Genomic DNA, 10,055 nt, shown 5'->3' with positions numbered 1-10,055 from the left:
CTGCTGCTATTGACATATAAATGCAGACTGGCCAAGTTGGGTAGGTTGAACAAATTCATCCCAGAAAAGGGGCATATCTTACATCAGAAAAGTAGGTCATAAAGGACGCTAGCTATATGTATATTTTATCAGCTCATGTAAGTTAAATGTATTTTACATAGCCCAATGTACATTGAAAAGACCTGATCTACTAGAGGTTTTCCTAAAACCTATTTTTTTGGGAGGAGGAGTGGGATGGCCATCCCCCTGCCCCTGACACTAGGACAGTTGAGTCAGTTGACAGAGATTTCATTCATAATCTACTTGTTGAACTCTGTTCTTTCTTTCTTCTCTTTTTTTTCTGCTCATGTTTCTGTACAAGAAGAAATTCTAGTTCCTCTTGCTGATGTTGAATAAATGTTCTGAGATCTTGGTCTGCCTTTTCATTGTAAAAAATTTACTTCTTTTGCTTTCAATGATTTGATTCTCAGATGATCAGAGTAGCACAAGGATGTCAATTGTCCATGTTGGAAGTATGGCATCACTGAGCAGTGATCTTTTTTATGACATATTGAGACGTCTTGATGGTGCAACTTTGGCTAATGCAGCATGTTCTTGTGCTACTTTCTGCTCCATTTCAAGAGAAGAGAGTTTATGGGAAAATGTATGTCATTCTTTATGGCCCTCGACTAATAGGGAAGATGTGAAGAGTTTGATCTCATCAGTTGGTGGATTCAGAAAATTCTATGCAGACTGTTATCCACTCATTGTGAACAAGGATGTTCCTGTGGTAGAGTGCGATTCCTATTCTGAATACCCTGAAGAATGGTTAGAGGGCGAGTATTATGGTGACATTGACGAACTTGAAAGTATTTTACCCTCAGATTTTGTCTCTATTGTGGATGTCAGATATAAAGATGTAGTAATGTGTTCAAAGGTTATTTGGGGTATTCCCGATTCAGATGGCTTCAATGGTTGGTTTTACAACTGTCCTTTCCGGATTGACCTTCTTAACTTATCGTATAATGATGGCCAACACGAGGATGAAGTTACACTCTCAGTTGAGGATGGTCTGCCTCCAATTTTCTCAATTGAGAGGGAAAGGAAAGATGGGAAGCTTTGGAGGGAGCTCTGTGATGGAATCAGGCTTAGTTGGATCATAGTAAACAAAAAGTTAAAGCAAGCTGCTAACCTTGCAAGCTGGAGCCCTGTCGGGGGCCAAAGGCATTGGCCAACAGACAAGGATTTCTTGATGCGCTTTGGGTCCATTCTTCCAGCCAAAGACATCCTTCCATGTCAAGTCGTTGAATGCATACTTGTTATGAAGTTTAGAGTGATCCATACCGAGGGAGAGGGTAGCCAGACTACTCTCAAGCTAACAGAACTAAGCATGCAATTGAAAGACATGGGAGGCTCTCATGTTAATGGAAGGAACAGTTTGCTTGTACTTAAAGAGGCCCTCAAATCTCGTAGGAGCAAAAATTACAGTGAAGTTCTAGAATCTTGTCATCTGTATTCAAAAGCACAGAGCGAGTTGAAGGAGGAGAAAATGAGAAATGAAAGCCGTTTAGACAGGCTATGTATCTTAAGTGGAATTGCTGCATTTATCACTTTCTGGTATTGCATTTTATGAAAAAGAATATCCTTGTGCCATCTTGTTTAATGAACTTTTGTTTAGAGTGGTGATGAAACCTCGGATTATAGAAATTTGACCCTAGGAATGCTCACAAATACTGTACTCTTTTACTACGGCTCAGTCTAGTTGCAAATAAAGATAGGGAAATCAGTTTTAAAAGAAAATAGGAACTTTTGTAATCATATGATTGTGTAACTATCTTAAACTCTTATTAAATATGGTAATCATAATTTTCAAATGGAATCTTTATTTTACTTCTTAAAACCAAGGAATTTGATTACAAATTAGAGTAAAATTTAATAACCAGATTTGGAATGTTTTAAATTTAGTTGCACAATCATGTCAGGTGATGGTGACAAAAGTTTAAAAGTTTCCATGTTAGTACTGATATGTTTACCTTCCCTTTATTTCCCTTGCAACCAGACATAGCCTACAAAGGACTTAGAAAATGAAATCAAGTAATTGATACTTGCAAAAATGATAGAGCAGTGTTACTATGGTATAAGTGTATAACCTCTTCTAGACTGTGTTCTTGTAGTAGACCACAATGTTAAGTTGCAACAAATGTAGAATCTATCATGAAAGTGTATTTATTTGTAAAACCCATTCAGCATATCCATTTGTTGGAGCAGTGTCATATATGGTCAAGGGAAAGATGTTACATTTGGTCTGCCAGTCATCCTTCCTAAATTAGCATGGTTTCATTGCTGAACATTAGATTAACATCTCAATATTTCTGGTTTCAAAGCTTTCTGGTCATTGCATCATATTTCGATAATGATATCTCATGGTACTCTATTAATTTACCTTTATCAGATAATTTGTTTTGTATGTGTTCTTGCGCACACGTGTGTAAATTAGTGTATCTTCTATGAACTCCCTTTCAATTGCAGATTATCACCATATTTGGTGGACACTGTCAAGGACACATTCACGAACCATTAATGAATCCAAGTTTTTACCCCATGGCTAAGATTGTTCCTGCTCCCAACACTGGTCTGGTTGGTTTATTCTCTTACATAGAAAGGGCTACAACATAATTTATTCTAGGCGTGCTGTTCTCACATGGGGGTGGGTGCAATAACCATCCTGCCCCCCTGAGTGGCAAGCCCATGTGCCTGGACGCAGCCTGCGCTGCGATACAGAGAACATTCTCCTTTTACAAGAAAAAAATATATATAACGTATCTCCTATAGGATTTAGGGCAAAAGTAAAAGAAAAACTAATCTCCATCACAAGCATTACACACTTGACTATTTTTTTTTCTATCAAATCTCTTTAGCTAGAGTAGTCTAGTCTTCATATAGCTTAGAAGGCAGGCGTGGAGTGATGAGAACATGAAGAGGGTTTGCTTTGGGTAAGGTGAGGCTTACACCTTCAGTCATGTCCACTGGTGCATCCAAAGCGTTCATCACATCAAACCCATGGAGAAGACGAGCAAGCGTCAAGTGGAAGACCTGCGTGGCCAAGGTGATACCAGGGCATTGCCTTCTACCAGCACTGAACGGTATATACCGGTACTCTTGAGCCTTGAAGTCTACGTCGGCATGGGTTGTGAGAAATCTTTCTGGTTTGAACTCATCAGGGTCTGACCACACGCTAGGGTCTCGGTGCAGCTTCCATATGTTCACAAGCAAATGTGTGCCACTGGGGACATGATATCCACCCAATTGACAGTCTTCCATTGCCTGACGTGGCAAAACAGGTCCAGGTGGGTAAAGGCGTAGTGTCTCCTTGGCAATGGCTTGAAGGTACACGAGGTTCTTAATATCTGATTCATCCACGTTTCTATCTTTGCCAACATAAGCATCCAACTCATCTCGGGCTCTTTTTAACACATTGGGATGCTTCAAGAGTAAGGAGAGAGCCCATGTTAAGGCTATGAATGTGGTGTCAGTGGCACCTACAATAAGAGTCTACATGCAAATGGAAACAAATTAAAAGAGTCAATACATCCTTTTGATATCAGAAAACATATATCATAATTATAACAAGGGGCGTTGTTCTTTGCCCAGAATTCAATGAGCTTGGAATGTTGGATGTCTGAGTTGCCAAATGTTGACATCTCCACCTAGTATTGCCTCACTGTACACTTTTAGGGAATTGGAAAGGATTATTTTCCTCAGAGCGCACGGGGACGTAGGCTATGCCTAGACACGTGGGGTAGGACGCGATGTCATTTCGGCCATTTAGAGGTGCGGAGCGGTTATTTTGCCCACCATCATGTGTTTGGGCGTATCCTGTGCTCCCAATGCAGAGAACATTTCCCCTTATAAGAAGCTATTTTTATTTACTTTATGTATTTTTAGATAGGTAAGTGATCAATGATATGTGATAACTGATCGTTAATTAGCTATTGAAGGATGGAAACCGGATTGAAGCACAAAATACTGATCTCTATCCTCATGGACAAGTACACTCATCCACCAATATCTTTGATTCCTAAAATCCATGATATTACTCATCTGGCATCGAGTTTAGAATCATGTACTTTTGTTTTTATTCTAAGTGTGGGGTGGGGGGGGGGGGAAATAGTTTAGCTTACTCCCTTGCTAAGAGTGGGGTGGGGGGGGGGGGGAAATAGTTTAGCTTACTCCCTTGCTAAGAGGTCCTGATCCTTGACCTGTAGCTTGTAGGACTATTTGACCAATATCTACTCTATGGCTTCTTGACACTTGTAATTCAAAATCTATATGTACTACACCTTTCTATTAGTAAAGCTTTGTTTTAAAAAAATAAAAAAGTCTTCAGACCATAGTTGGAAAACAGGGTTTTGACTTTGACTGAGGCAAGTCGCCCGAATCAAGTCAAAATTTTGAAAAACCTGATCAAGAGTTATGTAGACTAGGTCAAGGTAAAAATGATGAGATTGGTTCATAAGTCGTCCAAGTCAAATAAGACTTGGTCTTTTTACCCGAGTCATGACAAACTCGGCAAGTTTAATCGTTTTTAAAAAAATCATAAAATCGTTTCACTTAAAAACCAAGTTGAGTTAAATAGTAAATCCGTATTCTAAAACATTAAAAAACCCTCAACTCCTGGACTCTCCCTTCTCTTGTTCAATGGTATAAACTCAAAATTCATTGATATGTGATTCCTTTTTTTTTCCTCTTGATTTTCCCATATTTTTTTCTTTATTTTTTTGGGTTTTTATTAATTTATACATATCCATTGCATTAAAAAAATAAAAAAAAACATGACTCACATTGACCGAGTTTGACAATTCCAAATCACCAAGTTTTTCTGAAAGACAAGTTGAGTCAAAAAAACTGATTTTCCAACTATACTTCAAACATCAAATTAAGATGTAGTAGCTAGCTTGTTAGGACTTATCTATAGTTAATTGAATGTAATTTGACAGCACACCTACCTACTATATATATCAATTGTAGTATTTAATTTAGGGGGAATACTCCCAAAATTCTCCAAGCACTTTTCAACAAAAAATTAAATTTCTTAACTACTTCTCCTAAAGGGTTGCCACTTATTAACTCACAACCCTTGGATCAATTTTTTCCTAAAGATTAGACCCAATAATGGCTTCCCACAACACCAAGTTGATCATTATAATTCAGTAGAATTAACTTGAAAGCATAAGATATAAAAAAAAATATTGTAGAAAATGCAATAAATTTAACAAGGACATACCAGTACAGTAGCCTTGATGACAGTATCACGGTCATAACCATATATCAACTTTTCCTCATCAGGAAATATGGATAGCATCAGGTCCATGAAATCTTCTTCCTGTTTCTGCTTATTCTTCTCATGAAGGTGATGATGATGATGATGATCTTCAAGCCAATTCCCAATTAAACTATCAACTTCCTTAGCAATAGATTTCATGGCTTTCAAATGTCCTTGCAAATCCATCCATTCAAGGTAAGGCAGCACATCGGAAGGGACAAAAATCCCACTCAACCTTGTTAGTTCCTCAATTAATTTCTCAAATCTCCCAGCTTCTTCATTCTCATCTTTAGCCGTATCATCAAAAGTATTGAAATATCTTTTCCCAGCAATCATCTTAGTAATAACATTGAAATTCAAACGACAGAACCATCGATCCATCTCCACAGAGACTGGCCCAGCACCACCACCACCTCCTCTGTTCTTGGCCCAATATGAGTACAACTCTTGGATGCATGTGTCAATTTCACCCTTTCTTATATGCTTAAGCATGTCAAGTCGGTTCTTGGAGAGGAGCTCAAGTGTGACTGTCTTCTTGATCTCACGCCAATAAGGACCATGAGGTGCAAATGTGAGAAAAGCATAATTGTAGCCAAGGTACTTGCCTGCAGCACATGGTTGGCGTGTTGCGAAGACCTTGTCGTGGGTGGTGAAGCATTCCTTGATCACTTCTAAGCTGCTCACCACAAGTGCTCGATGAACGCCGAGACGAATCATGAAAATTGGGCCATATTTGTCGGCGATGGCACCAAGTGACCGGGAAAGTGGAACTAGACCTCTTAGTAGAGAGAGATGGCCAATGATGGGTAAGGCACCAGATGGTTCAGGGGCGAATTGGGGACTCATGAAAGGTCTAGTTTCGTGGGTGATAGATCTTGACCTTCTCATCCAAAAATAATATTGATGGAGCAAGATCATGAAGGCAACAATTGCGCCTAGGGATTGAAGAAGAAGAAGAAGAAGATCTTCCATGGCTGAGTGTGAAATGAATGAATGCATGACTATAGAAAGGGTTCGTGTTGTATATATATATATATATGTATATATGGTTGAGTAGTAGATCTTCCATGGCTGGACGCTCATGGAAACCACCCAAAAACAAGGGGTGGGGTGGTCATTTCACATGTGGGGCCCGTTGTATATATATATATATGGTTGAGTAGTAGATCTTCCATGGCTGGACACTCATGGAAACCACCCAACAACAGGGGGTGGGGTTGGGCCCCACATGTGAAATGACCACCCCACCCCTGTTTTTGTTGTCGTTTAGTTGGGCTGGACGCTCCAGCTCCCGCCACTACAGGACAGGAGCCAAATCGGAAAAAGTCATTCTTGAATCTTAACTCATAGTGGCCCCCACATGTGAAATGACCACCCCACCCCTGTTTTTACTATCGTTTAGTTGGGTTGGAAACTCCAGCTCCCGGCAGCTCCCGCCACTGCAGGACAGGAGCCAAATCGAAAAAAGTCATTCTTGACTCTTAACTCATGAAAACGACTTAGAAAAATGCAAACCCCACAGATTCAGCTTATTGTAATATTGAGATCAATATTGGCAGACAACCGTCACATTGGACATTTAGTAGACTAGTTTAGGGTTCAGAGACCATGTGTTTGCATGGGGCAACACCATTTGTGTAAAAACCTAACACGATGCTAAGAAAAATGGAAATCGCAAATACAATCACACAATGCACAAAAAGATTTACGTGGTTCGGCAAGGTTGCCTACGTCCATGGTGAGATGAGGTCTATTTCACTATCAATGGATAATAGGGTTACAGTCACTCGTTCCTCACACCTCTCTCAGATTTTCAATACAGAGAAAGAACACTCGCTACAGATTTATAGCGAAATCCTATACAGAAAATTACCGAAATACCCATATAGTCCTTAAAAAATTTTCCTCAGGGCCTCCACACAGCAGTCCATCATCAGAAGTCAAGACACCAAAACCTCAACAATTTGTTGGTATCTCATTGGTTGTCGATATCTATGCTGTGAAATGGACATTGGTTGTAATATATTGTCCTGCTTTGAGTTTTCTTTTTGGCGATAGAATTTCAATTCTATTTTTGGAAACCATATCATAGAATCTAAGTAACTTAGACTGTGTTTGGTATGCATTCTAGGTTTAATTTGCATTCTCATACAATAAAAACAACTATTTTTATCACCCGAGAATGCAAAATCAACCTAGAATGTATTCCAAGAAAGCATACCAAACATAGCCTTAATATAAACCTGCCTGAATATGAACACCAAGTCATATTGATCTTTAGTGATTCATGAATGGTTCGCCACCAATTGTGTTTGGCAGCATGAGTTTGGTAGTTGTTTTCTTCCTTTACATGAGAGGCACTTGCCGTTACATTTGTGCATTATGTGTCTATGGTGTTCCAATAGTTGATGCCTATCGATAAAACTAGCTATATATCAGTTCGTTGGGCATGTAGGGTATGAATGTGAATGATGGTGACGCTCAATGTGGATTTCATGGTCTTTTAGTGAGAACATCCAAGTGAATGAGTCATCTAATCGTGACTGGTTGAAATCCGAAACCCGATACTTGTTTTTGTAAAGATTTGCAAAAGAAAATTTATTATTATTATTATTATTATATTAAATAAATATTATTTGAAAAGTATTTTCAAATCTTTTTGGGTCCAATCACAAGTCATGATACTCCAATATTGATGTGCAATGGATTATGAATTTATGGAAGTGATTTAATTTCATACTTGGAAGATCCATTGTGAATGCTGGTTGTATGGGAGAGAAAACGTAATTAAGGTTTTCTACCATTGAGGGTTTTTAGGTTACGTTTTTGTAGGATTGTCTTTTTGTGCAATTAATGATAATTAAAAGACAACTATTTAATATCACACCATTTGGGATGATGAGTACCGTTAGATTATAATCTTTTAATTTTGGTTTTAATTATATTAAGAGCTAATGCATAAACCCTAATTGCACAATGTTGAGTAAAACATAACAAAAAGTGAGGAGAGTAGAGAGTATCTCTTCATCATCTACCTTAGGTTAAGACCATTGGAGAAAGAGCAGTCAATGGAGATCAACATCGAGTATTGCATTGCTCCTCGATGACATTACTTTGGAGGAACTCACCACTACTGAGTTCTAAGTAACCTACTCTCCTATGTTATTGATTTAATGGTTGTATTAGTTGAGATTCTCTGCTGAATTTTTTTATCCGACACCTTAAATGGCAAATCATTTCCGACATCATTAGTAACTTTTGGAAATAAGACAAAGGGCAAAAAAGTAAGGTTATAACTTCTAGTTCGCCTTGAAGTCTACATCGGCATGAGTTGTGAGAAATCCTGTTTACACAAATCCAAGAGCCAAGGAGTGGAGATAGGCCAAACTATCGTAGTTGTCATCGACAGGGCTTTCCTTGCTAGGGTGTGAGCCACATTGTTAATCACCCTAGGAATACAAAAGAAAGAACAGGCAGGGAAGGAGAGAGAGAGGCACCGAATGTCATGAATAATACCATCCAGCTCCCAGCGGATTGGGGAAGATGGATTGTTCAAATAATTGATAAGTGTTGAGTTATCAGATTCGACCTGAAGCCTTGGATACCCAGCATCCTGTGCCCAAATAAGCCCTGATCTGATCGCAATTGCTTCATCAAACAAAACACTCGGGAAGTCAACAACCTCCGAAACAGCAGCCAAAGGATCCCCCAAATAGTTTCTCAGAACAAACCCAATACCTCCCATAGTCGATTCCTCTTGGGTGGCAGCATCTCCATTAATCTTGATGAAGTTCGTAGGGGGGCATTGCCAGGATTGCGGGAGTTGGAAAGCATCTACGCCTTCCTGAGAATCATAAGGAGCCATTGTAGAGGTTTTCTCGAACTCCTGCCAAGCCTTGTGGGCCTTAAAGATAACTTCCTCTGGAGACCAGGTATTTCAATTGAAGTAGAGTTCATTTCTGGCCAACCACATAAACCAACAAATGAAAGAGGCCAGGGACAACACCTCTCTACCTTTCTTCTTGGAGGGGAAACTGATCTTCTCCTAGTTCAATAGGAAACGAGCATTGGTTGGGGGAGAGCCAAAGAGGGAGACGTTGAAGCTTAACTCACTGTCGAACCATACTGCTTTGGCAAATGAACATTCCATTAGAACATGGTTAATGGATTCGAGCTGGCAACCACATCTTCTATAGCTCGGATCAATGTGGATTTGTCTCTTGAATAGACCCTCACCTGTAGCAACTCCTTCAGTACAACATCTCCAAAGGAAGTTCTTAATCTTTGGCCAAGATCTGCAATGCCAAATACGTTTCCATACACTCGATGGGATAAGTTCCCAATCTTTCCTGTAAGAAGAAGAAGCACCACTATCGAGGGCATGGTCCCTTAGATTAGCTTGAAAATGATAAGCCATTTTGATGGAGAAAAGACCATTTCGAGCAGCTCCCCACACATGTTTGTCATTCCTAGGTAAGAGGTTGAGTTTAATCTGCTTAATAGCCTGTATGTCAGGGGGTGAAAGAATTCCCTTAAAAGATCTTCCTTCTAAACTCGCGTGATGGGGTCGATTAGCTCTGAGACTTTAAGGAGGGGGCAATGCATCGGTTTTGGGTATTTGATCTTGAAATTCGGCGCCGAAGGAATCCAATTATCCTCCCAGATGTTGATGTCATTACTAGATTCTACTAACCACAATAACCCACCATTTAGAACTTTTTGACCCACCAGAATACTTCGCCAGGCCCATGAG

At 39.4% G+C, this 10,055-nt stretch overlaps 2 protein-coding genes across 2 annotated transcripts; one reads left to right on the top strand and one right to left on the bottom strand.

Annotated features, from left to right (window-relative positions):
- Positions 1-419: 419 nt before the first annotated feature.
- On the top strand, positions 420-1,666 carry LOC122672875 (probable F-box protein At2g36090). The gene has a single exon (XM_043870379.1). The coding sequence runs from the start codon at positions 491-493 to the stop codon at positions 1,610-1,612; it is 1,122 nt and encodes a 373-aa protein (XP_043726314.1). The 5' UTR covers positions 420-490; the 3' UTR covers positions 1,613-1,666.
- A 1,213-nt stretch (positions 1,667-2,879) lies between these two features.
- Positions 2,880-9,719, bottom strand: LOC122672531 (xanthotoxin 5-hydroxylase CYP82C4-like). Its single transcript, XM_043869993.1, has 4 exons — positions 9,539-9,719; positions 8,800-9,223; positions 5,264-6,182; positions 2,880-3,531 (listed from the first exon to the last, which is right to left on the bottom strand). The coding sequence occupies exons 1-4, from the start codon at positions 9,717-9,719 to the stop codon at positions 2,908-2,910; spliced, it is 2,148 nt and encodes a 715-aa protein (XP_043725928.1). The 3' UTR covers positions 2,880-2,907.
- Positions 9,720-10,055: the final 336 nt, after the last annotated feature.

Source organism: Telopea speciosissima, chromosome 8 (genome assembly GCF_018873765.1).
Source record: "Telopea speciosissima isolate NSW1024214 ecotype Mountain lineage chromosome 8, Tspe_v1, whole genome shotgun sequence".
NCBI classification, from domain to species: Eukaryota; Viridiplantae; Streptophyta; class Magnoliopsida; order Proteales; family Proteaceae; genus Telopea; species Telopea speciosissima.
Note: the sequence above shows the minus strand (reverse complement) of the source record. Positions and strands in the feature narration are given on the sequence as shown.

Bases quoted from the DNA above. Each gene is read 5' to 3' on its own strand.
- LOC122672875 (XM_043870379.1), top strand. From the start codon at position 491: ATGTCAATTGTCCATGTTGGAAGTATGGCATCACTGAGCAGTGATCTT.
- LOC122672531 (XM_043869993.1), bottom strand. From the start codon at position 9,719: ATGGCTTATCATTTTCAAGCTAATCTAAGGGACCATGCCCTCGATAGT. The intron at 9,224-9,538 runs GTGAGGGTCTAT...CCTGGTCTCCAG, and splicing joins TACTGAAGGAGTTGCTACAG to AGGAAGTTATCTTTAAGGCC. The intron at 3,532-5,263 runs GTATGTCCTTGT...ATTTGCATGTAG, and splicing joins TCATCAAGGCTACTGTACTG to ACTCTTATTGTAGGTGCCAC.